This window comes from Mirounga angustirostris, unplaced genomic scaffold (assembly GCF_029215605.1).
Source record: "Mirounga angustirostris isolate CCGP_5_RB_7025 unplaced genomic scaffold, mMirAng1.0.hap1 SCAF_6, whole genome shotgun sequence".
NCBI lineage: Eukaryota > Metazoa > Chordata > Mammalia > Carnivora > Phocidae > Mirounga > Mirounga angustirostris.
In genome coordinates, this window is record NW_026991714.1 from 36,441,094 (window position 1) to 36,468,860 (window position 27,767).

The 27,767-nt window shown below is 46.7% G+C and overlaps 1 protein-coding gene across 2 annotated transcripts in view; it reads right to left on the reverse strand.

Moving 5' to 3' along the window:
• The window catches only part of KCNH1 (potassium voltage-gated channel subfamily H member 1), a 370,040-nt gene that overhangs the window by 196,642 nt on the left and 145,631 nt on the right, over positions 1-27,767 (reverse strand). For both annotated transcript variants that reach the window (XM_064594125.1, XM_064594126.1), the window contains one exon: positions 26,278-26,707. In XM_064594125.1, coding sequence (XP_064450195.1) covers positions 26,278-26,707 — 430 coding nt within the window. The remainder of the gene's footprint in view (positions 1-26,277; positions 26,708-27,767) is intronic.

Below are 27,767 nucleotides of genomic sequence, written 5' to 3' on the forward strand. Positions count from 1 at the left end.
ATCTACTAAGGCAGGATTAAAGAGATTTGCAAAGATGTGAAACAATAGCACTCTTTTTTTTTTTTTACATTATTTAATATATATTTTAGATCATTATTTTTTATTTTAGATTATTTATTTATTTGAGAGAGAGGGCGTGCCAACAGGGGGAGGGGCAGAAGGAGAAAAAGAATCTCAAGCCCACTCCCTGCTGAGCGCAGAGCCTGACAGAGGGCTGGATCTCATGACCCTGAGATCATGACCTGATCCGAAATCAAGAGTCGGGTGCTTAACTGACTGAGCCACCCAGGTGCCCCACAATACCACTCTTGATACTAAATTTTTTCTGTTTTGTTTTGGAAAACATAGCTATGATCAACATGCAATGGGTTCATTACTCCTATCTTTAAATGACTTAATAAATATTTTAAAATTTTTTCAGTTTTAATTCCTAAAATAAGTATTAGAGATATAAGTCATACAAACAAAAGCTCTTTGGGATTTTTGGTAATTTTTAAGATCATAAGGAAGTCTTGAGACCCAAAATTTGACAACCATGGGTCTAAAAGAATAATGGTAAAGACGGACTCTGAAAACGTATTTGTGTTTAACCATCACTAATGGGTGGGCCAGACACTGCACTAAGCAGTTTATACTTGTGATCTCATTGGTTCCTCACAACATGTTAGGGTAAGAAATTTGTCCCCATTTTGCAGATCAGGAAAGTGAGGCACAGAGAGGTTGAGCCACTTGCCCAAGGTCCTGCAGCTATTCGACGAGCAGAACAAAATTCAAGCCCATGTCTGCCCAGGCTACAAATGGCTATCCTGCTCTTATAAAACCAATACTGCAAAGATATTACATGTTAAATAAACATAGTTTAAAAAAAAAATTAAAAAAAAAACCCATAGACCTAATAGTAGAAATAGAGTAGACCCACTGTGAAGGAGGACACTTTAGGATAAAGGGGTAGTAACTAATGCGTATATAATGAATAACTGATGGGCAAATGAGTGTAATTCTTTAACCCTAAACATGTATTGCCTGCCAGGTGCCTCAAGAAGACAGCAGCAAACAAGACAGACTCTCCCTTCCCTTTAAGGAGCTCAGAGAGCAGGGGGCTGGCTGTAAACAAATAATTACACAAATATAAAGCAGTGCCGAAACACAGTGATGTCTGGATGGGAACTGAGCTTGCCCAGAGCCGTCCCCACTCATGACATACGGAGAAGCTGGGACGGCAAGAGCGGGGGGGAGAGGGCGGGCAGGCACCCATCCGGCACACGCCTCCCCTGGTACTCCTACCAGAGGCTGGCTGGGGCTGTTTACACAGAGAGTCTGAGCACGAGCGCATTCAAACGTTCCTCTGTTTCCTTCTTTATTCTTCAGCTACAGACATCTCTGGACTATTGAATCTAGATAAGCCAAGATTACTGCTTCATTTGAAAGGACAAATATGTTTTGTGAGGCCTGGTGGGCTAGGGAAGTCTGTGGGAGGTGTGAAGTGCTTGGGTATGTTTGGTCTGTTTACAGAATTTCTGGAACAGGACTCTGCGCAGAAGCAGGAATAATAACTAGGCCGGTGGGTGGTATTGAGGTGGGTTTGATGCAATTAGCCACACTCCTAGCTCTGGTGTGCAAACACCGGGCCAAGGTCAGGGTGGAGTGAGGAGAGGTGTGAATGGCTCACACAAACTGCCTTTCCGTGGGACTAATAGAAGGCCATGGTCATCTTCACAGGCAATGATTAAAGAACAACGGGGTTCCCTCATTGATGTGCTTAACCACAGATGGCTCCTTGTTTGCTATTCCCATCCTCCTCCTGAACCTGGCCAGACAGAGAGAGCCCCAGCTTCAGTACCCTGCGATACATGGCTCATACTACCTACATAAAAATAAAACACACACACCACCTCCAAGACCTTTGGTTGGGAAGCTGTGTCTGGCAGTATCTGCTCGGTTACCATCCTGATCTAACTAGGATGCTATAGGCCAGTGGCTCCCAGATTTCTATCTCTGAGCCAAACCTCCCTCCCTAGCTCAGGTCCCAAAGTCAACTCTCTACTACATCTCTTGGATAGATCAAACTCAATGTATTTGAACCCAAACTCATGATCTACCCTTAAATAACACCCCACCTCACTTCAAGACCTGGGCCACCTCCATGAACCCAGCCCCAGGTAAGGCACTAGTCTCTCAACTAGCCTAACTAGTCCAACTAAATCAACTAGTCTTAACCTCCACCCTCAACCTTTTCACAGCCAACCCATCACCTGCTCCTGTTGGTTCCACCTCCAAAGTCTCTCCAGGGTCTTTCCACTTATCTCCATCATTAGAGTCCACCTCAGCTCTCACCTGGACAACTACAGTGCCCTCCTTACAAGACTCTGCATTCACTCCACCCTCAGCCTCCAATCCAGTCCCTGCATGGCAGCAGGTAGTTGGGTTGGAAGAGGGAAAAGCAAGACGTAGGGGTCAAATCAAGAGGCTTTTCTGATATTCCTATGAGGTGTGAAGAGGGCCAGGATCGGGGTGCGGTAATGCAACCCTAAAGGAGTGGATGGACATAAAATTCTAGGGGATGCAACTCTCTAGGCTCTCCAGGGAGGAGATGATGCAGAAAAGGAGGGAAAAGGCCCAGGGACAGGCACCTGGTAGCTGGGAGTACAGTGGTGCTATTAAGAGAGTTAAAGAAGTCAGGAGGAAGAGCTGCTTTGGGGGTTTGGGGCAAACACTGTTGATCCTGAGATAGTAGAGAACAGTTTCACACAATGTCTTACACCTCATTTACATGTTTTATGTGAAAGGCTCTAATAGTTACCTGGATGATGAACTGCCTGGGGCTAGGACCACATCTCCTATGGCCTAGAACCCCTGACCTCTGAAGGCTAGTACTTATTTTCCTGCCTTTTTTTGTACAGCTTCATACATGGTAATGTTCCAGCTCAGGTCTCCTGGACCCACTTGTCTTATGCTGGCATTCCTTGGCTGTGAGCTATCCGTATCTGCTAGCTGCTTAGTTTAAATGTCTTCTAAGCCCAGAAATGAGGTCTTCCCAAGTAGGCAGGAAGGACTCCTGACTCTTCCTCTTCTGGCTTGCCTAAGGTCCATGGTGCATCTACACTGGCCAGAGGTACAGACAAGAAATGTCCATCCCCATATCCACATGACACAGAGCCTTTTTTCAGACTCACATCAAATACTGCATGGCTCACAAATCAATCTCTGCTTGCCCAGTAACAGTAGTAACAGACCTGTGAGAAGCTCGCTAGCGTGAACACGGTATTCTCATAGGCCCGCTCTTGCAGCCGTAGAAGATGTGTCTTCCTGAAAGTCATTTCTCATTCTTTAAACTCTAGCCCTTTCTCCAGAGATCTTTTTGTGGCATTTATCACACCCACTGTGACTGAGAGTTGTTTGCTAGACCACCAGATTAAAAACTCCTCGAAGGCAGGCTCTGAGAATGATCCATCTCCAGGATCCCCAGCGCCTAGAACACAGGACTCCAGGCGTGTATGATCGACGAAGAAAGAAAAAAGCACAGTCCCCATAGACCGCTGTCCATGTAAACTTTAAAACCCGAGTAATGCTTAGAGCTTGGAACCAGTGCTGACAGGTGAAGGTTAAATGACACCATAATACAAGTAAAATCGTTAAGAGGCGCACACCACGAGGCTGGGTGGTTGCTCAGAGCAGACACGCCAAGTCCTCCAGGAGCCAGGGTCCCCTCCGCCTACTCCAATCCAAGGAGAAAGGGCACGAATTTGACCTATGCACTGGGGTGGAACCAACCCCCAAAACAGACACCAACAAGGACCTGCCAAGATGAAACAAAGAGGAAGGGAAATAGCGGAATGTTTGGGGCATCAGGAGGCAAGGAGCCACACCAGGCCCTCGGGAGCTGGTGCTTTCACCACCTGTGAGTCCCCAGTCAGGCCAAAGAACGGCACTGCTCCTGTCTGGCTCATGGCAGCTGGATCCCAACAGCCCACAAGACGCAGCCAAAGCCAGAATAAATACGTCTAACCAGCCCTTCCCTCCGTGGGCTCCCTGGCCTTGGCACGCTGGAGGGCATTCACCGTGGCTACTGAGTTTCAGAAGCAGAAGCGGGCCAACACACTGAGCCCGCCCCATCATCCCCTTCTCACACGAGAAGAGGCAGTTCTGAAGCAGACCTAACCACTTCTACTTCTCGTGACTCCAAGGAAGCCTCCAGTTTGGGGCATCAGGGTTAGGAGTGGGATAGAGTGGGGAGGGCCACATGAAGAGTTCCAGAAAGAAATGCATGCATATCAGCCCCTGTGTTATATAAAGGGGATTGGGGGGGGGGGGCTCTGCCCAGAAGTGGTTTCTTTCCCAGCTAACAAAGGGGAAAGAAGGGGTCCTGCTGGCAGGCTGGTGTCAGAGCCAAGGATTTGAATGCTGCTGGGAGAGGCTTCCCAGGTGGCAGGCTTCAAGCCCCCGTGGTGGTTTTGGAGCTTGGCGCCAGCGACAGCGTGCCCGTCAACTCTGAGCAACACAGCGGAGCCCAAAACCTGGCCGCGGGGAGAGCAGGAGTCTCCTTCCAAAGCCCGTGAAGCTGCTGGGAAACATTTCTGTGGCCCAGAAGCCAAGTCCTGGACTCGGTCTAGGAAGAGGAGAATGAGGGATAGCAATGAGGAAGGAAAGGAAGGAGCCAGAAGGGAAGGAAGGCGGTGCTCAGGGATGGGAGTGGGGAAGAGTGTGGTCGTTCCCATAAGGTCGGAGGAGAGCAGCCCTGCGTGGGAGGAGGAAGGGGCAAGGAGACAAAGTGGGTAAAGGACACACACGCGGGTTCAGCCTGGATCACATGAAGCAAAGTCCTATGGCCCCAAATGAGGAAAAAAATGGGTAGTGATTTTATTTTTTAAAGATTTTTAAAAATTTATTTATTTGACAGAGAGAGAAGGAGAGGACAAGCAGGGGGAGCAGCAGAGGGAGAGGAGATGCAGACTCCCTGCTGAGCTGGGAGCCCGATGCGGGACTCGATCCCAGGACCCTAGGATCATGACCTGAGCTAAGGCAGACGCTTAATGACTGAGCCACCCAGGAGCCCCAGGGTAGTGATTTTAGAAGGAGGAACATCAAAACACTTACATCTCCCAACCTCAGGCCTACAGAGGACAGTGGAGAGCCTTCCGTCTTCCACATACCACCCTGTCTCAGCCAGCGCTGAGGGCTGGTCTCCCTAAGGATGCTGGGCACCTTCCAAGATGCACACGTGGGTGGCCCAGACGGGCAGGGTGGGGTCAGGGGCGGGGGTCTTTTTGGCAAGATGGTGATGAACAGACCCTGAGGAAACATCAACCAGCAGCACATGAACCGGTGAGAGGAAGGGAGGGGTGGAAGAGGGCACTCACCCCCACCCGCCACCCCCTCAGCCAGGAGCGGCTGGTCCCCAGGTCGGCAGAGCAGATATCTGCACGTGGCACTCGGCTGGAGAGTGAGCCGACCAATTGTTTCTTTAGTAAAATCATCTCATAAAGACAGAGCAATTCTTCAGTTGTGCCTCAGAGGAGCTCAAGCAAAGGGCACTGCAGGAGAAAGAGAAGAAACAAAGATGCTATTCTGCTGCTGACCACAGCATCTCGGCCACTGGGTGCCCCCGGGCCCTCATGCACAGCAGTTGCGGGAGGGAGGCTTAGAGGGAAGTCTTGGCTCCAGGAGACATGCTCATTCATCATTGCTGCCGGCCAGCCCATCTGTTCCCCACTGGCGCTGCCCAGCCGCCCACAGACCCTCCATATGGCTCAAAGTGGCGCTTCTGGGCAGTGTTAAAATGCCACATCTATCTACCTGCCCGGCTGGGAAGGAAGCCCATGGTGAAGTAGCTGTGTTGTGGCACACTCTGTCCCCAAGCCCAGGCAGGGACATTGCCAAGAGCTACCCGTCGACTTTCTTAATATTTCTGGAATGCCTCCATCTCTCCCCATCCTCACTACCACTGTCTTAGCTCAGATCATCATTATGTCTCCACTAAAATAGTACCAACGCTTCCTCTTTGTTGTCTCTGTCTCTAGGCTTCCCCTCCAATCCACTCTCTAATGGTTAAAGTCCCCGCTGAAAATCTCTGGGGAGCTCCTCCTGCTCTTCGGCAAAAACGCAAGCTCTTACCACCTGTGACCCTGCAAGATTAGCCCCTACCTTCTGCTGGGGCCCTGATGCTTGCTAGTACTTCTCTTTCCCCCTAAGGTCTGGCTGTGTGAACTCATGTCATCCTCTTCAAATGCACCGTGTTCCTGGGACTGCCTCCATGCTCTCCCATCTCTAATTTTTTTTTCCACGTGGCTAACTCTAGTCAGCCTTCAGGGCACAGTAACCATCCATTTCTCTTTGACCCTAAAGACTGAATTAGGAAACTTCTACCCATGTCTTCTCTCGGAACTCCATCCTCACCAACCATCATGGAACTTCTCACACTGCATTAAAATTGTCTGTTCCCCTGCTGTCACCTCCTTGCAACTTTTTTATTGTTTTATTTATTCTCAGCATCTAGCTGCTCAATCTTTTCTCAAATGAATGAATAAAATATGATTGCCAACCACAGACAGTAAATCAGCAACCTCTCTAGGAAGATTCAGAAGGGCTGGTGGCCATCACGGAATGATGTCAAGCCTCTGGAAGCACAGCTAAGCAAAAGGACTTGTCTTTACTTGGATAGTTCAGAAATACCGCCACCACCCACTCCGTGCATGGATGGTGGACACAGTAGGTATTTCATTCCATCAGCATATAGAGCAAAATTTTTTATCAATATGCAGGCTTAGAGCAAAGAAAGGTCTATCTGCTACCGGGAAATACCTACCATGTGCCTTGCACACAGTAGGCATTAAATAAAAGTTTAGGAAAAAATGGAATGCCATAACTAAGAGATTAAGTCCTGTTCACCTTTTATACTAAAATAACAGACCTCAAGTCCACCCTTCATGTTTTCACTGAAGTGCCCTCTGAAAGATCCGGCCCCAAAGTTACACAGCCAATCTCAAATGCACCCCATGCATCTACTCTCAAGAAGGGAGACAGGAGGGTTAAGGGGGGTTACTTTTCTTGTCTCCAGGCGGTGAAACACCGAGGCACAGAAATGCAAAACTGCTCCTTAGGAGCAGAGACGAACTGGCCCCTCCAGATGTTTGTTCTGTCCTCATCCCCACCCAAAAGGGAGCACAGCTGAGCCAAGACCCGCCACCGCCGAGGACAGTGAGCAGCAGTCAGCGGCGAAAGGGCTCAGGCATGTTAGCAGTTCTCTTGTTCTCTGATCTCTTTATGTACCTGACCAGGGAACAAGCCCTTCCCAGCACAACTCCTGGCTTCTGAGGAACCATGGAATGTCAGCAGGCAGCTAATATGCATAATTAAGGTCATTAAATTATGAATGTGAGAACATTCGACTAGAGGATATTTAAATAATGAGATAACAGCTTTGCAAGAAGCCTGATTAAAGGGGAAAGCAGCAGCTGAGTGAGCCTAGCAAAAAGGTGACGTCACAGAAGCTTGCACACAAGGCAGAAGGAGAGCATCTTTCCTCTCCCCAGGCCTCCCCTCAGGCTACCGTCTCTAGAGGCTTGCAGCTGGGGAGGGACAGCTGACAAACTCAGCGGAAGGTGTGGAGAAATTTTCACTGGGGCACTATTATTTAATTTATCCCAAAGGCCAATGGTTTGAAAAAGAGAACAATGCCTACCATTTCATAATAAGAGGAGAAGGCTCTGGAACCGGACTGGGTGAGAGTGGGTCACCTTCTCCCACTTCAGAGGCCTCTGTACCAATTTTGAAAGAGGGGCTGGGGCCAGATAACCTGCAGACAATGCTCACTGGGTAACAACCACATCTCTATCTGGGGTGGGGACAGGAAGGAGAAGGAGAAGGGAAAATAATCCTAGTGGTTAATAACTCCAGCACTGACTTATCTGGAACTTACTACGTACCAGGCCCTGTGTCAGGGATTTCATAGACACTATGTCCCTGCCAAGTAGACATCATCATCTCCATTTTGCTCAGAAGATAAACCTTGGCTTTGAGAACATTTCGAGATCCCACAGGGAGTGAGTAGCTAAGGGAAGGCAAGGTGAACAGGAGAACACCTCCATGGCCTATTTTCATCAGTGGGTCTACCCCACTGGGCCCTCCCTCACAACTCCCCACACCTTCAGCCCCTGAGAGAGGCCGAAGCAGGGGTAAAGAATCAGCAGAGCAGGAAGAAAGCCACGCTCTATAAGCTGCCTGTGCCCCAGAGATCTGGGCGTCGGGTAGGTCTTCAACACACACTGAGTTAGGGGAGTATCTGCGGTTGGAATCTGTGAATCACAGTTCTTCCACTTCCTAACTGATTTGAGGCTGATTTTCTGTGCCTCTGTTTTCATATCTGTAAAATGGGAATGATGGTAATAGTCCCAGCTCATAGGGCTGTGATGATTAAATGAGTTCATATGAGTTAAGAGGACCTGGGCCATTATAAGTGTTCAATAAATCTTAGCTCTTAACATTGTCAGCAACACTGCCAGTATCCTGACTAATCCAAACACAGAAAAGCAAGACATCTGAGGCGCCTGGGTGGCTCAGTCGGTTAAGCGTCCTACTCTTGATTTCAGCTCAGGTTGTGATCTCAGGGTTGTGAGATCGAGCCCCACATCAGGCTCACATGCTGGGCATGGAGCCTGCTTAAAATTCCCTCTCTCCCTCTCTGTCTGCCTCTCTGGAAGGAAGGAAGGAAGGAAGGTAGGAAGGAAGGAAGGAAAAGCAAAGCAAGACAACCTGGTACTGATGTGCTTCTATACACAGGGCACCATGAGACTGAGCAGGATCTGAATGGTCAATGCAGGTGCCTCCCGAAAGCAGAGCACCGGATCCTTATGACAGTCAGTTATTCAGCCTCCAGTTCCTGACATGTGGCCCTGAGTCCACAGAACTGAGATTTTCACTAATAATAAACCGTCCACATTGACTGTTGAGAGCAAGAGAGCTCTGTGTGAGACTCATGTCTTTCATCACAGTGAAAAAAGAACAAGGTGGAACTGGCCCAGCCTAGCCTTATTCTCCGTGGGATTCCCAAAGGGGCAGCTGTGGGGTGCCGCGGGAATACCTCAGAAGACTTAGGGTTGAGCTCTGGTTCTTCCACAGAGTAGCTGTGCCATATCGGGAAAACCAGTCAGCCATGCCGAGCCTCGCTTCTTCACCTGTGTTACTATGAGGATTAAGTGGCATAATGTGGACAATATGCTCCATTTGCTGCAAAACATCACAGCCACAGAGGGAACTAGAATTAATATTTTCATTCTCCCCAATTCAAACGTGCCTGCTCCAATGTAAGTTCTTACTTCCCTCCAATCAGACCTCACCTGCATGTTCTTGCTCACGCTTTTGTGCACTCTCTTTCTCTCAGCTGGTTTCAGGGTCTCAGGGGAACAGCTGGTTGAAAGGGGCAATGTGGGTGACAAATGCGCAGTCAGGTCTGAACTCCCAAAGGTAGAAGTCAGGGTGCTATTTTCAGCGGGGCTGGTGGTGGAAAGGTCAGCATGTGACCTCATGCGAGTCCCCTCTCTGCCCCAAGCCTCGTGCTTGGCTTCTAAGCCTGGGGATTAGAAACAGCCAGGTCTCTAGGGCTGAGCCGACTGTGAAAAGCAGGTCGGTGGTTTACTATGGGGTGAGTAGCAGCCATTTTTGGCTGCCAGAGCATCATGGAGGTCACGGTGCCAGGAGATAGGATGACAAGATGCAGCCAGGTCAGCTACCACTGTTCAACACCACAGGTCTCCTCCCTGACTCCGGTAACACACAGGAGCACCCACTGGAGAGCAGTGCTGGTAGTCACTCCCCACAAGGATGGTCTTGGCTCCCGCTCTTAGCAGGATCTCAGAAAAAATAAGAGATTTTCATAACCACCTCCCATGACTCCCTTCACTACATAGAAGTAAGAGACATCCAGGGATGCCTGGGTGGCTCAGTCAGTTAAGCATCTGCCTTTGGCTCAGGTGATGATCCCAGAGTCCTGGGATCGAGCCCCACATCGGGCTCCCTGCTCAGTGGGGAGCCTGCTTCTCCCTCTGCCTGCTGCTCCCCCTGCTTGCGCTCTCTCTCTCTGTCAAATAAATAAATAAAATCTTAAAAAAAAAAAGTAAGAGACATCCAGCGAAATTCACAAAACAGTATTTCCTACCTGCAATAAAGCTATGGGTTTATGAGCTACATACTTTGCTCTTAGTTCCCATGCCTTCCTCATATTCGCTGTGATCCCCTCCCTGATAAATTAGGAAGTCCCCTGAAAGTTTCTAAAGTAGTGGGAGAGGGGAGTGGTTCTAGAGCATGCATTGCTTTTACACGACGTGCTATGAACGAATGATGAGATGAGCCAGAACACCTCAGATGGATAATGTGTTGATCAAATACATGGATAACTTCTGGCTAGGGAAGTAATAACCAAGAGGGCAGATTAAAGATTGCCATCCTTTAACACAGCAAAAGCACAAGCCACAACACAAAAACCCAGGTAATTGGGACTTAATCAAAATTAAAAACTTTGTGCAAAGGACACCATCAAAAAAATAAAAAGGCATGGGGTGCCTGAGTGGCTCAGTGAAGCACTCAACTTTTGATGTCAGCTCAGTTCATTATCGCAGGGTGGTGAGATCAAGCCCTGCATCGGGCAACGTGCTCAGTGCAAAGTCTACTTGTGATTCTCTCTCCCTCTCTCTCTGCCTCTCCTCCCAATCACTCTAAATAAATGAATGAATAAATAAATAAAATCTAAAAAAAAAAAAATGAAAAGGCAACCTATAGAATGGAAGAAAATATTTGCAAATCATTTATCTGACAATCAAAAAATCATAAAAAAAACCTAAAACTGTAACTTGGCCAAAGCTACATCCACGCACATTGGGGCAAAAAGTTGCAACTTATTTATATGGGAGGCCCCAGGAGCCGTTCAGATGAGAGTGGTGCAGGGAGCGAATGGCCGCTTCCCAGATGAGACCTCTAAGTAGCACCCTCCGAGTGCCAAGCTGTAGCCAATGGGGAAAGGCTTGCCCTAACGGCAGTCATGGAGTTGCGTCCAAAGAGCCAACTGCAAAAGCAAAGAATGGCAGAAATACGGTTTCTCCGTGTGGATGCTTACCAAGAACGAGCTTTGTCTATGAGCACTGGGTGCTCATAGGGTGAGACTCTATGAGAGCAAGAAAGGGAGAGTACAGCAGTACATGGTGTCTTCTAGCCCCAACTCAAGAGTCTGACTCAAGAGTCCAAATCAAAGTGTTCTATAACCAGCAGCACGATGTGATCCTGTTCTGTCCTGATGCCAGAGTTTAGCACAGGTAAGAGGAGGGCATTTTGCCCACACCAGAGTAGAGTACAGAGCTCTGCCTGTCATTGTGGGTGGCACAGGAGTAACATCAGAACTTTGGTAGAGAAAAAGATCCATAGCCCAGCAGGGTGGGGTTCACGATGGTTAAGTAACAGGACTGGACAGGGAAGGAAAGTGGATACTACCAGGTGGAAGAAGAGGGTATCTATGGTCACTCCGAGTCAACATGAGATCACTAATACCCCTTAAACCATAAGTCAGGTTCTAATGGTCTTGGCTTTAAAGCAACAGAAAAAGGAGTCATTGTTCTCTTCCTACTACTGTGACTTTGTTCCATGACTATATTCCCAGATTGGTGCAACCAAGGGAAATGGGGGAAACACATCTGGAGAAATGTCAAATCATAGACTTGGATCCAAAAAGCCAACTGGAAAAGCAGAAGATGGTAGAAACATGGTTCATAGTAGAATCTATGAAATAACTTAAGACTCTAGCTGGGGGCCAGTGAATTTTAATCAACAGTATGATGTGGTAGTCAAAAATACAAATTTGAATTAAGAGCAATCTAGAGAGATGTAGAGATGCAGTGAGGAGTGATGGAAAGTGCTCAAACCTTAAAGGATTGGGGTTTGCAGGAGACTTAAGTCCTTTTCTTGCTCTGCCATGAACTAGCTGAGCTACTTCCCTCTGGACCTCATCTGTTTACCTTCACAAGGATGCTGTTAGGACAGGTGGTCTCTAAGACCCCTTCTCATTCTGATGCTCTCTCAATGTATAAATGTGACTTCAAAGTGAGGGAAGCAAGAGTCCTACTCAGTTCTGCTCTGATCAAACCACAGGCAGAAAACAGAGTTTAGTCCCGGGCCCCAAGTGAAAGTCACAGGGACAAAGGGGAGAGAAAAGAGATCATCGCCAAAAAGTTCTCAGAACCACATGTAAGAAGCTGGTTTTATAATGAAGTGGGGGAAATCGGAGGGGTAGACGAACCACGAGAGACGATGGACTCTGAAAAACAAACTGAGGGTTCTAGAGGGGAGGGGGGTGGGAGGATGGGTTAGCCTGGTGGTGGGTACTGAGGAGGGCACATTCTGCATGGAGCACTGGGTGTTGTGCACAAACAATGAATCATGGAACACTTCATCTAAAACTAATGATGTAATGTATGAGGATTAACATAAGAATAAAAAAAAAAGAAGACATTATCTCAGAGTCATATAATTATCCTCATTATTTTAATTTTGACTTTATATTCTAATTGACATTACCTATGACTTCAATACAGCTGAGAAAAACCAAAAAAAAAAAGAAGCTGGTTTTATCCACCTTGGAGAGGTGAAGTCTCCAGGCAGATATAATGGTTTTCAAATATTTGAAGCATTGTTGTGCAAAAGAAAATCTAGATTTGTCCCATGAAGTCCCAGGAGTAAAAAGGCAAGAAAACAGGATGGAATCCACAGAGAGGGAATTTTAGCTTTGTATAAAAGGGAAATTCTCACCCTTGAACTTATCCGGAACTAGAATGGTCTCATTCCATGGGCTGTTCAAACTTCAGGGAAAACAGTCAAGGATCTAACAAGTAGGTGACCTTGATAACATTGTGGGGTCCTTCTCAATTCCAAAATTCTGTGAGTGCCCATAACATAATTGGAGATCTAGTTAATTATCACAGACAAAGAACGGCTGATTATTCATCTGTCTATACACCATTTCTAAGTGGCTGACACACAGTAGGGGTTTAATAAATATTTGTGGAAGGGAGGGAGAGAAAGAAGCAAAGATGGCACGTTCAAATCGCACATCCCACCGTGTGTCCAGAAAGGCCCTTGCTAAGAAATCCTGCCTCCCTTCCACCCAAGGCACTGGATTGCAGCCAAGGCCTCCAGTGCAGGCGGGCAAGTGCAACTCAGTGTAATTAAACACCTGAGTTCCCAGGAGGGATTGAATCAAAATGACAACCAGGAGAGAACCTGTGGCTTCTGCCGCTTCCCCCACCTTCCTGCTTGCTGCGTGGCAAGGCTAACCGGACAGGCAGGCCCACAGCCCGAGAGTCCCCCCACTGGGTACTGTCTCTGCAGAGCTCTAGTCGGTTAAGATGCACATTTGTGCCTGGCTTTGTAAGGACCCTTTAGAGTTTATGCTCGTTATTCCAACAGGTGCGTTCTGCTTCCCTCATACATAACCCAGGGAGCTCTAAGAGGGGGGGCCTGGCCCTCAGATCTGCAGTTATGATCAGGAAGAGGGATCCCTCCCCTGGCTCTGGCTTTGCCACCATCCCTGTTCCAGCCCAGCCCAACTCCTCTTCCCATCTCCAGGGAGGAACAAAGCAGCACCCTTCTGAACAGGGTTAGCCCTCCAAGCAGGGCACCTACAGCTCTGCAGAACTCACTGGTGATTTCTCATATATTTGATTTTCTTGTTAAGCTCTTTCATTTTGCATTTCGTACCAAGACTTCTCTCCCTGCCAAGCTTTCTTGTGGCAACAGTGGGTTTTTATCACCATGTAGCTATGATTCAGAGACAGACCTCTAGCCTATGAGAGCTAAAATTATTCTCGCTCTCATACACACCGAGAACACAATGGGGAAAAGTGAAAATGGAAACATTTTCCGAGTCCGCAAAGTCACTCTCCGGGGAAGATTGGCGGAGTTGGCCCTTGACAGCATCTCGTCTGTGGCAGCCTCACTAGCAAACTGTCATCTTGGCATTTAGTTCCATACGTAGAGCATCGTGCTGGCCCTACTCCGTCACCGCCTTTGCACACCTCCTCCTGCCTCTACATCCCCAGCCAACGCCCACCCGAGTCCCCTGTCCAGCTGCCAAACAAACAGCACAGGCCAAGGGTACTGGAAGAATGGCATCAACACCAACCAAGAGGCCATCTGTGGCTCCGGGCTTGGCAGCAGGCAGAAACAAGGGCTCTGAAAGGGGAGAACTTTTACTTTCGTGTATGTCACTGCATTGGTATGCTGCAGATGAAGACACAGGCTCAGGAATTAAGTAGCTTGTTCCCTTGGCTATTAAGTAATGGAGCCAGGATTCACACGCATGCTTCTCTCACCTGCTCCCATGGACAGTCTACGTCACAATGGTTTTAGAAATTAAAACCATCTTCTTGACTCAATGTCAGTTGCAAGTGCGGCTTAACTGGTTTCGTTAGCAATGGACACAGCTCTCAGAAACCAGCCTCATTTCTGAGTTAGTCTCCCTTCTGGGGAGCATTGATTGAAAAGGGGTTTGTCCAGGAAAAAGGGGACAGGTTTGGATGGGAACAAGCTGGCCAGTATCATGGCTGTGGCATCTTTAGCTTCACAAACAGCCTTTTCATCCAGAATTCACTGAGGATGTCCTCCAAGTAAAAAAAATAAAGTCTGCATGGCAATGATTTTTCCAAATGGTAGACTAAAAGACTGAGATCTGGGTGCTCAAGAATTCAGTAAATTGGGGTGCCTGGGTGGCTCAGTTGGTTAAGCGACTGCTTTTGGCTCAGGTCATGATCCTGGAGTCCCGGGATCGAGTCCCATATCGGGCTCCTTGCTCAGCAGGGGGTCTGCTTCTCCCTCTGACCCTCCCCCCCTCATGTGCTCTCTCTCTCTCATTCTCTCTCTCAAATAAATAAATAAAAAATCTTAAAAAAAAAAAAAAGAATTCAGTAAATTAGCCCCACGGCGCCTTGTCGCCATCCCCATCTCTTGGCACATGATGGATGGTTGGAGGTGGTCCCTGAGCACGAGCCCACCGCAGGAAGGACATGAGAGATGCTGATGAGCCAGGAGGTGCAGAGCGGGTGCTTGGCCCCTCTCGGATTAGCACATCTTTCTGCTGCCCTGTTCGGCAGGAACGGATGGTGGCTGCTTTCTCAGTAGCCTTCTGCTCCAGGCTATGCCACTGGTGTCCTCAGGACCATTCTCACTGCTGCCAGTGACCGGGGAGGCAGCACAGATGATGGAGAGACAATGAACTTGGGCGCCAGAGATCTGGGTTTGAATACTGACTCTACCAGCCCCAAGAGGTTGAGCCAGGGGAACGTAACTGACCACTCTGAGCTTCAGCTTCCTCACCCGTAAATCTGGGATAAACACACCATGACACAGAGTGCCAGGAGAGCTCATGAAGCGTGTGTATAAAGTGTTCTACACACAGTGCGTGCTGGGTAGCTCACTGTTAGTGCAATTCTTACCTAGCATCTCGGTCAGTCCTGCAAATCCTACCTCTTTTTTTTAAAAGATTTTATTTATTTGACAGAGAGAGACACAGTGAGAGAGGGAACACAAGAAGAGGGGGTGGGAGAGAGAGAAGCGGGCTTCCTGCTGAGCAGGGAGCCCGATGCGGGGCTTGATCCCAGGACCCCGGGATCATGACCTGAGCTGAACGCAGACGCTTAATGACTGAGCCACCCAGGCGCCCCCAAATCCTACCTTTAATTTACCCATCAGTAAAATCTCTCTTCTTGAATGCCACTCTCATCTCCACTTTACAAAAAAGATCACTGTCCTTCCAGAAGTCTGGACACAAGAACTGGCTGCACTGCTCTACCCCGAACATCTACACGGCCACAAGCCCACACCTCCGTATCTGTGGCTTCAGTGACCCGTGGTCAGTCGCAGTCTGGAAGTTGAGAATCCTTCCTCTTGACTGTTGTCAGAAGGTCAATGGTAGCCTAACGCTAGGTCACATAATTCCCCTCACTTCATCTCATCACAGGTCATCACAAGAAATTGTGATGTGAGCACAGTACAGTAAGATATTTTGAGAGAAACCACATTCACATAACTTTTAGTATAACATATTGCTATAATTGTTCTATTTTTTTAAAAAAGAGAGAGTGAGTGAGAGAGAGAGAGAGCATAAGCAGGGGGAGCAGGAGAGGGAGAAGCAGACTCCCCGTTGAACAAGGAGCTCAATGTGGAACTCAGTCCCAGGACCCTGGAATCATGACCTGAGCTGACGGCAGATGCTTAACTGACTGAGCCACCCAGGTGCCCCAATCGTTCTATTATTAGTTGTTATCTATCTCTTACTGTGCCTAATTTAGAAATTAAGCTTTATCATAGGTTTTTATGGGCAAAAACAATACACATAGGGTTTGATACCATCTGCGGTTGAAGGCATCCACTGCGGGTCTTAGAACATGTCTTCTGCAGATAACGAGGTGGGGGGTGGGGATGGGGGGAACTATTCCACTACTTTCAGCTTCCCACGGTCTTTCCTGCTGGCCTTTGTATTTCCCAAACTAGATTATAAGCAAACTGAGGAAGGGATGATGTCTTCCCAGGACTCTTCCCAAATAAATGAGGTGTGAACTCCCTGTCCTTCTCCTTGACCCCTGCTGGGTGACGGGTCCCTGCCCCTGTTCCCATAACAACGTACCCTCTCCTTAGCAGAGACTCACCTCACTCCGCAGCAAGTTTTTATTTACTCATCTGGCTCCCCCAGCAGACCATATGCAAAGAAAGCAGAGCAGCGGGCTTACCACTGCTCCATCCCCAGTACTTAGTGCCCGGCACATGGCAGATGCTCGAAAACTGTTCGTTACATGAACAAAGTGGGTGTTCAGGTAAACTGCTGATCAATTGGGGTTCCAGGGAATTGACAGGTCAATCTAACATTTGTTTTCTCGGGGACAATACTTCATACTTCCCTCCTCTCACCAGTTTTAGAGAAGGAAAGGAAAATGATGTTCTCCTCTGTGTGATGTCAGAGGGGATCAATGTGGGACTCAATCTCAGGACCCTGGAATCATGACCTGAGCTGATGGCAGATGCTTAACTGACTGAGCCACCCAGGTGCCCCAAGATGAGAGATGATGTCTCGCTTTCTGGAGTTATCAGCCCAGTGGTTGAGAGCCACAATAAAGGCTTGATTAAAAAAAAGCAGCCAAAGAGGTGTGAAACTTGATGAGTCAAGTTCCTTTGCTGAAAGCAAAATGGAAGCCTTACCCATTCTTCACCCACCTCCACTTCTTCTCATCAAGCTTTGAGGACATCCCATCAAGGGCCCAGCCGCCAAAGCCTGTGACCCATGACTACCAATACCAGCAGCTAGCATGCTGATCTAGAAGAAGGGGAAGCACTGAGCCAAGAGCAGTGACGTGGGCTGGAGCCCAGCTCTGCTCCTAACTGGCTGTGGGACCTTCGGCAAGTGACTCCACAATTTCCTTATCTAAAAAATGGGGAAAATGCTACCTGTTCCGTGGAACACGGAAGGTTGCAAAGGCAACAGAGACACAGAAGCAAAAGAGAAGCAAAAGACTTGATTATAGGGGCTCCTGGGTGGCTCAGTTGGTTAAGTGTCCAACTCTTGATTTCGGCTCAGGTCATGATCTCAGGGTTGTGAGATCGAGCCCTGTGTCAGGATCTGTGCTGATCGTGGAGCCTGCTTAGGATTCTCTCTCTCCCTCTGCCCCTCCCCCTGCCCACTCCCTCTTAAAAAAAAAAAAAAAAGACTTGATTATAGCAACAGCTCCACATGATCATTTTCACTTGGATGGAAATCGTATTTTTAAAAAGAGAAATTTTGCAAATGACGTGGTTATCTCTAAGGTCGGAAACAATACCCCTCATCCACTTTGGCTTCCCACTGGCAGAGCTCCCTAGCATCTAAGACTTTTGTTGTACATTCTTCTGCCCAGTGCAGTACTCCAGCTATGAACAAGAGTAATATCTTCCCACGACATACGTAATCAGATATTTTGTCATTATAATTATAATTCAAAATACTAGAGAAGGATTCCAGGGAAAGAACCCCCCTCTGCCATCCTTCCACGGCCCGCTCTCTCTCCAGCTCTTTTCCCTGCCTCCCAACACCACACACACCACAGAGAACATTTTCTGCTCCCATATTCCAAAATAATCAGCAACAGAAGCAACAAAACAAAGTGAAACTTTGCTTAGATTAAACTGGGTTCAAAACTCAGTTCAGCCCCCTCTTAACCTGTGATCTTGTTACCTCATGTCTCTGAACCTAAGTATTCTTAGCTGCAAAACAGGAATAATAAAGCCTTTTTTTTTTAAAGATTTATTTATTTATTTGAGAGAGCGAGAATGAGAGAGAGAGAGTACATGAGAGGGGGGAGGGTTAGAGGGAGAAGCAGGCTCCTTGCTGAGCAGGGAGCCCGATGTGGGACTCGATCCAGGGACTCCAGGATCATGACCTGAGCCGAAGGCAGTCGCTTAACCAACTGAGCCACCCAGGCGCCCCAATAAAGCCTTTTTTGAAGTTACTGGGTAAGAGTTCCCAGCATGACACCGGGCTCACTTTGGGTACTCAGCACACCAGTGTTTCTAGCCCTTTCTCTCCTTCTCCAGGGGGCACTCTCACTCCTCAGGGTACTATTTCCTGCCCAGTGAAGATCCTGCCAGTCTGGTCTGGACAGTGATGCCTGGGAGGCTTTCCAAGCACTCACAATCACTTTCTCCATTTTTTAAGAGCTTCCTCTAACTTGCTCTGAAGTCAGGACAAATTCTTTTTAAAAGAAGCTTTATAGCGAAAGAAATTCACATCCAGATATATATATTTTTAGTGATCTGTACTTAAACAGTACAATGCACCTGATACTCTAGGTAAGTTCAAATTCTCTTAAAGTAGAGCACATCTGAAGAACCAACAAATGGTTGAGAAACATCACTGTTTGGGGAGCCTGAGAGATGTGTAGGAAGAGAGACTGGGGGGCCAGGGAGACAACTACCACTGTTTGAACACCCCATGTGAGAAGCGCTGTGCTAGGGACGCTGCATCATTTCATTTTCTCATCTCCAAACTTGGTCAGGCAGGGCCTGGGGTCTCCCTTTTCAGCTGAGGAACCTGCCAAAGGGGAAAGTACTAATCAGGAGTAGAGGTGGGTCTGAAAACCAGAACGGCCCAGCTCCAAAGCTCATGTTCTTTCCCATGTTCAAAGCATGTGCCCAGGGACAAAGGAGAAGAGGAAGGGCAGGGAGACACACAGGTCCTGCCTTCCAGAAGCTGAGAGTTTCAGAGGACGTAACAAAACATACACAAGACAAGAAAGATAACTAGGAAGTCACAAGGATATTTAAAGAGCAGTGTAAAGTCTAAGTGCAAGTGAATAAAGCAGAGGCCATTAGCCTCTGGAGTATGAAGACAGCGAAGGGTTGAAAACCAGGAGGGAGTAGCCAGAGAGAGTTTTCTGGAGTGGTGAGGGGGAGGTGGGAGACAGGGATGAAGAAGACAGACAGTAGCTGGAGGCTGTGTCAGAGATGGGGAGACCCATGTGAACTGCACAGTGGCAGACAGAATTAAAAAAAAAAAAGTCAGGTTCTAGAGAAAAAATAATCTGATTTGCCGGCTAGGAAAAAACCTCTAACAAAAAATGAGAAAAGACTAGTTCCTTCTCCCATAGCATTCTGGACAGTACCCTATTTCCCAGATAAACATAAACCAAAGATGAAACTAAACAGCTCCTGAGAAGGGAGGAATGACTATTATTATTTTTCCTAAGAACAGGAAAGAAAAGTTCACTGGGAAGAACAAGAAAGAATTACTGTGACTACCAACAACAAAATCACAACATCTGAATGTAAAATTTTCAGCTCTTTCAAAGAGCTATCCTACACCTTAGTTCTCACTAAGACTAAGTGAGATGTAAGGAGAGCCTCTTACTCCTAATCTGCAGAAATTAAAGGGTATAACCCAAAGCACAGAGCTGATCCAGGACTTGAACCAAAGTCTCTCAACCAGCAATTCAGGGATGAAGCTCCAACAGGGGATGCCTATAATGTTTGCTGGTATCAACGGAAGGGAGATGAGAAGAGGGAGGAAAGCTGAGGCATGCAGACTTCGCTGCTTCGCTCTCCAACAGCTGTTCTCCTTGTCTGCGTTACTGTCTTCCACCTGAGCGCATGACAACCCAGAATAAAGACTACATTTCCCAACCTCCTTTGCAGTTAGGTGTGGCCAGATTACCAAGTTCCAGCCAATGAGATATGAACACAGATAATATGGTACAACTTCCTAGTCTTTCCCTTCCCCTTCTTTCTACTTTCCGGAAAAAGAACATATGGCTGAAGCCGGAACAGCCATATGGGATATCCAATCTGGAAGTCATGTGCTGAAGACAGCAGAGGAGCCGGGGTCTCTGATGATTGCCCAGCAGCCAGACCACCCCCAAACTTGTAGGAAACATATCCCTTGTTGATGCCACTTCTACTCTCTCTGTCCAGCAGCAGAACCCATATCCTAACTAATAAAGCTTTGCCAATGGCACTAAAGACTACTTCCAAAACTCTAGATCTCCTCGACTGTTCAGAATCAACAAATCCAGGGCGCCTGGGTGGCTCAGTTGGTTAAGCGACTGCCTTCGGCTCAGGTCATGATCCTGGAGTCCCGGGATCGAGTCCCACACCGGGCTCCCTGCTCAGCGGGGGGTCTGCTTCTCCCTCTGACCCTCTTCCCTCTCGTGCTCTCTGTCTCTCATTCTCTCTCTCAAATAAATAAATAAAATCTTTAAAAAAATAAAAATAAAAGAATCAACAAATCCATAAATATTTATTGAGAGTCTACTATGTGTTTAAAGTCTCCTAAGAGTATATTTACAGCCTCCTGGGAGATGTGTACCATCTCATTTTTGAAAAATCACAATATTGGTGTAGAATGCAAAAAAGCATATTCAACAAAGGTGAAATGGAAAGAAATAAGAAATGTTTGAAAAAGATCACAAAGGAGGCAGGGAAAGTCCCTATTTGCTTGCAAAAATAACAGTTTCAGCTGAAAGGAAGCCACAAAGCATACTGCAGGTGGGTGAGGTGGTGGGGTCAAATGTCCAAGTGGGCAGGTTACTAGTGTCCCTTCCCCAGGAGAGAAGGCGACGTAAGGAAGCCACCAGCAGTGAGCCCAGTTACTCTCGGGTATCTCCCGGGCTCAGAGGGAGCTTAACTGAAACAAGGACCAGGAGGGGATCTGGCCCAGCAGAAGAACTAGAAGGAGGGCTGCTGTGGGCTAAATGGAGACTCATAGGGTCCCTTCTGCACTGACATTCTGCTGTGGTTTTGAGAAGCTGAGGTAGGGGAGGACTGGCAACAGAGAAATGAATCCAAAGAGACAGGTGTGTGGTGCTGAGGTAGGAGACCGATGTTCAACTGCGGGGGAGGGGTTGGAGAGTGTCTGGAGTAGGAGTACAATGTCTAGACCCCCTGCCATTATCAGAGGGAAAGGAAATGAATGTGGCTTAATTACAATGACAGGATGACAGCAATGACATTATGAGGAAAGAATCAGAAAAGTGCAAAAGCCCGTATTAGGAAAATGGAAACTGTCTCCTCACCATCAAATTCTCCCTGGAGAGCTCCCCAAGACAGTCCCTAGTCTGAAACATCCCAGATAAAGAGACTCTTTCCTCCCAACAATCCTGACAATCCTTCCTTCTTTGAGGGATCCCTCAGAGGCCTGGGCAAGGTTGGGCCCACAGAGGGCCAGTCACCAGCTGGTGGGTGATGGGACCTGTCTCTGTTCCTCCCACTGCCCCCATCCCCTCCAGCCCTTGGACTCCCTAGAGTGCCTCCCACAGTATTATGTGTCCTTAGCACACAGCTGGGAGTCTGCTGGGCAGGCACCTGGGTACGTGCTTGCTGAATGGGGGACATTCTTCCCAGGTATCACACAGAGGGCTAGGGTGGCCTTGGGGTCCTCTCAGCACCACCAGCACATAGAAGATGTGCAAAAAGATGTAAGCAGTCCATTCACTACATCTCATGGCGAGCCCCTGCAGGAGACTAAAGACCCACATGAGGAAGGCAAGGAGATCAGGGTGGGGGCTGGCTTGCCCCTGGCCGGGGTCAAGACGCCAGAATAAAAATGAGACATCATAGATCATCTACCTCCACAGCTACTCACAAAAACTCATTTTAGCCAATAGTTTTCGCCTCTGCCTATTGCAACTTTTTTTTTTTTTAAGATTTCTATTTATATGAAAGAGCGAGAGAGAGAAAGAGTGGAGGGGTGGGGAGAATCTCAAGCAGACTTCCCACTGAGCACAGAACCCAACATAGGGCTCCATCTCACGACCCCAAGATCAGGATCTGAGCCGAAACCAAGAGTCAGATGCTTAACCAAATGAGCCACCCAGGTGCCCCTGCAACTTTTTATCAGAACTGAGAAAGGTGGGCAAGCTTGAAAATAGTGTTCCTGCTTCCTGGCATTCTCCGGGGAACTGGCCAAGTTATAATGAGATATTCAGTGCCAGAGAGCAGAGATGAGAATCAACAGAAGCCTTCTGGATAATCTATATTATGGTTAATACAATGTCATAGAATAGCCAAGAAATACTATTACCAACACATGTAAAACTCAATGCAAAGAAGAAAAATTCACAAAATACCATTACTGCAAAAGCCCACTGGCTTTTGTGTCTCTCTCTACTCCTCAAGGACTTCTGGGCCTGAGTGCCAGGGAGCAGCATGATCCCTCGGCACAAATGCAGGCTGTGGTCCACCTCCCCCACCACCAGAGATCCCAGTTCTGGCATCAGTCCAACCCCGTGAGCGTGCGGTAGGGATGCACGTGTGCAGATGTGCACATACAGGCAAAGCAAGATAAAAGAGAGCCCCATAAATCCAGTAAGACATCAGCAGTTGTCCTGAACAAAGGTTGTTTAGAATGCGAGTTTACAAGGATAATTGCCACCACATTACACAGAGCGCAATAACTTTGTTGTTAGCACAACCATTTGTCAGACGTGTCACACGGAAAGTGGAACAGCTGTAACTGTAAGTGACAGATTGATGAAAAATGGCTGATTTCCAAAGCACCTGGTCCCCTGAGTCTGTATCTTAATCTTGTTCTTAAATGAAAACAACAACAACGACAAGCATACAAAACTTTCCACTGAAGGAACTGTCGGCTTGTTAAAATGGACGGAGAGAATCTTCAAGGTGTCTGTGAGTCAGGGCCCGAGGCTGGCTGTCTGTGTTCTCAGACCACACGATCGCAGGTGGGTTCTATGGGAAGAGCCTGGCTTTTAATTCACAGGGGCCTGGATCCAAACAAAACCTGTCTCTCCCGCTTACCAGCACCCCCGTTCTTAGGAAGGAAGTTACCTTTCTCAGTCCATTTCCTTACAAGATGGAGATAATAACCTCTAAGTACAGAGTGGTTATGAGCAGCAGAAATCATGTATGGAGCGTTCATCACAGCACCTGGCACATAACGAGTGTTCGGGAAATGGGGTTACAGTTAAGTAGGCTTGCCTACTGAAACATGGCGCTTCGTTGCATAATGCAGAGGAGACTGCCTGTGTACTGTCACCCTTTTTTAAAAAAGAAATGGAAATATCATAAAGCTCTGAGAAGACAGAGAGAGAAAAGAGGTGATAATAATCGTTCGAGGTTTTCCTTGGAGAATATACCCAGGAAATCATGCTCTCCATACAAGAATGATTTTGGAAAAACAAACTCCTTATCTTTTTTTTTAAGATTTTATTTATTTATTTGAGAGAAAGAGAGAGAGAGAAAGTGTGCAGGTGTGCACGAGTTGGGGAGGGGCAGAGGGCGAGGGACAAGCAGACCCCACGGAGCACAGAGCCTGACATGGGGCTCAATCCCATGAACCTGTGATCATGACTTGAGCCTAAATCAAGAGTCAGATGCTCAACTGACTGAGCCACTCAGGCGCCCCTGCTTATCTTTACTATATGCCACCAGAACCATTCTCTTTCTTCTTTTCTTCCAGGTAAAAAGTTGCAACAAAGTCTCCTCATATCTGAAAGTCTTTGGAGAGCCCATGACATGGGGCCCATTTCCTAACTGACCACCCTTAGCAGATTTCCTGCAATGCATATCATGAGGTATTTCGATGGAATGTCTCCTCTCCCCACCTTAGAGGCAGAAATTGGGCCCAGAACACGGCACATCTGGTTGCTTACCTGGTGCCCCAAGTTTCACAAAAATGCTGCAAGCACTATCTAGAAAACTAGTGCAGTTAAGGCTGAAACTGTCCCAGAAGAGCGAAGGTCTTAAATCCTTTTACATGACATGAGAAAGCACCTCAAGTCTAATTAAGCTAAAGCAATTAGCCACCCACAGATACTTAATGCTGCTTCCCATGGTCAGGCAATCATCTCTATTAAGACCCATTTGAAAGTAAGAAGCAAACCCAAAAGCTCCATCAGCACAACTTTCCCACAAATCAATTAGACCTAGACACACTGAGTGAATACTCAGGCGAGCTCTGTGCCTTGCAGAGACGGCTCCTATGGAAGAACCGCATCAGACACGATGAGCTGGTTGCAGACAAGGAGGAGGCAAGCAGTCAATGTGACAACTGGGGGTCATAAAGCCCCTTCACAGAGAGGGATGCTGGATCCCTGGTGGGTTGAACAAAGCAAGACAAACTGACGCCTCACGTTTCCTGGTCTTGGAATTCCCTGGTTAGTTTAACAACTGATATGTCAACTCCACTCTGAAGGAGCACAAGGAACGAAACAGTCTCTGCCTGCTGTAACCAGAGCCCAGCTTCATCGTGTGTGACCAGACTCCTGTCCATACTGATGCTTCATGGGAGGACTGTCCTCGCCCACATCGCCGTTTGTAGTTGAAGTGCCAACAGGGTGCGCTTAGCAGTTCACAATGAATCCAAGCCATTGGAATGCATATGCTTTCCCCAGCCCAGTGAGGTCTACTTCTCCCTACGACTCCCTTCAATGAAGAGAGTTCATTAATGGTTTCCAGCCCAGACCCGGCATTAGCAACAGCTACGCAATGGTCAATGGGTAAGTGACAGATTGAAGCACCTTCCTCAAGAACTAAGATTGTTTTTGTTTTTCAGTCCAGTCAAGTTAATCCAATAACCCATTACTTCTCAACTAAACAGGAGCCTTTTTGTTCTGTGGGGAGGTTTCTTGGGGGGGGGGGGGGGGTTGTTTTGTTTTTCAGATTTGGGACATCAAAAATGTATGAAAAATAGAAAATTCAATAAAAATATTCCTAGGAGCCACATTACAAAAAAAAAAATTTTTTTTTTAAGATTTTATTTATTTATTTATTTGAGAGAGAGAGAGCAGGAGAGGGGGGAGGGTCTGAGGGAGAAGCAGACTCCCTGCTGAGCAGGGAGCCCGATGCAGGACTCAATCCCGGGACTCCAGGATCATGACCTGAGCCGAAGGCAGTCGCTTAACCAACTGAGCCACCCAGGCGCCCTGCCACATTACAAAAAAAATTTTTTTTTTTAAAGATTTTATTTATTTATTTGACAGAGAGAGACACAGCGAGAGAGGGAACACAAGCAGGGGGAGCGGGAGAGGGAGAAGCAGGCTTCCCGCCGAGCAGGGAGACCGATGCGGGGCTCGATCCCAGGACTCTGGGATCATGACCTGAGCCGAAGGCAGACGCTTAACGACTGAGCCACCCAGGCGCCCCGCCACATTACAAAAATTTTAAAGAAACATGAAATTGATCATAATAGAATATTTAACCCACTATATAAAAATATCATTTCATCATGTAATCAATATAAAAGATAGTTAATGAGATATCTCACATTTTTTTCATACATTCTTTTTCTGGTACCATATGGGACTGCGCAGATCTAGAGCTATGTTCAAACTGACATGGAAAGACTTTCACAGTTCACTATTCTATGAGCAAGCAGGTTACCAAGTTATAAATATAGCATGATCTCATTATAACTTTATAAAAATCTGTATTTATGTGTTCAGATATGGATAGAAAGTAATCTATAAGGGAGAGGCCAAAGGTAATAATAGTTATCTCTGATAGGCACAATTAGGGTTGGTGCTCTTTTGTATCTTCTAAATTTCTTTGCAGTAAACACTTTGTAGCAAATGCTTAAATTATCAGGAAAACTGTAAAGCTCATCTTTAAAAAAAAAAAAAAAAAAGCCTTTCTTAGTTTCAGTTATTACACTGATCCTGATCCTGCTAGCATTGTAGTCACTGCCCTATTTCCAGCCAATGGAAGGGATGTCCAAACAGTATGCCTCCCGCCCATCCCCCACCTAGCCCCAGCAACTGTCATACTTACAGCCAATCATCATGATGGCCACCGCAAAGATTTTCTCAATGTCTGTGGATGGGGCAATGTTGCCAAAGCCCACGCTGGTAAGGCTGGTCATAGTGAAATACAACGAGGAGATGTAGACGGAATTCTTGCTGGGGCCACCTTCCCACTTCCCTGAGCCGGACCCGTTAAACTGGTAAGGGGTGCCAATGTCCATCGCCAGTTGGTAGAGCCAGCTGTTGTTGCGGATGGTCTTGGTGTCTTCATCAAAGATCTCGTAGTCCCCAATGCTGTACCAAATGCAGGCCATCCAGTGAGCAGCCAGCCCAAACACACACACCAGCAAGACCAGCACGGCAGCTCCGTATTCAATGTAGTGATCCAGCTTACGGGCCACTCGCCCCAGACGAAGCAGCCGAACGACCTTCAGTGAGCTAAACAAGCTGCTGATGCCCTGGGAAAAGAGGAGCAGAGCATTAGGGCCAAGAACCAAAGATACTACTACTCCTTGCCTCCTCCCCACCTGGGCTGTTTCCTTCAGCATAGTGTATTTCCACAAGATGCAACAGTATTCAACCCTCTAAAAAATGTTTTTAAATAAGTCACGATATGGAGAAATGCTCAGACACAGTCATGCACAATATAATTAGAATTTTATTCCAAGATATATGAAAGGGAGATTTTGATTTGCTTTTTTCTACTTCCATTAAAAAGCAGATAACAAAACAAAACAAACAAGAAAAAATTATAATTTTATTCTAATTTATTCTAATTATTATAAGTATACAAATATATATGAGCATTTTTCATATCTTTACTATTTTAAAACAATTTTAAGGGTTATGTAATATTTCATACTCAGTAATATGAAATATTTTAAGAACTGTATATTTATTTCATATTGTATAATATTTCATTCTAATTATACTGTACATAAGTTTACAAGTATTTATGTGTTCAAAAAATGGCTAGGAAACACATGGAGAGAAATGTAAAATATTGATAGTGGTTACCAATGCATTGTCGAGTTACAGAATTACAGGAAATTTTTTGTTATATTTGTATATATTTTTGTTATACTTGAATATATTTAATTTCTATAATTGAAATTACTACTTTAACAGTTAGAAAAATATATATATATTTAAAAAGCAAACAGTTTTTTTAAAAAAAGATAAAAATGAACTAAAGAAACGGCTGAGAAAATAAAGAACTAAGATTCTGTTTTCTCAGGAAACAAATTCTTGGAAGCTACATCACTCCCGTCAGGCCAGGGATTATACAATCAGACACCATATATTTAAACACAATCAATCAAGGAATCTCCGAGCTAGAAGGAAACTTCTGATTTCGGCTGGTCAAGCCTGCTGCCATTCTGCAGACCCAGCCAAGGCAGGTCTCTTCTCCAAATAGTGATTCTCTAAGGGAATAGTGGTAGTGAAAAGAACATCAGAGTAGAAATCTGGAAAACAGGGTTTGAGACGCAAGTAAACCACTAACTTGCTATGTGAATT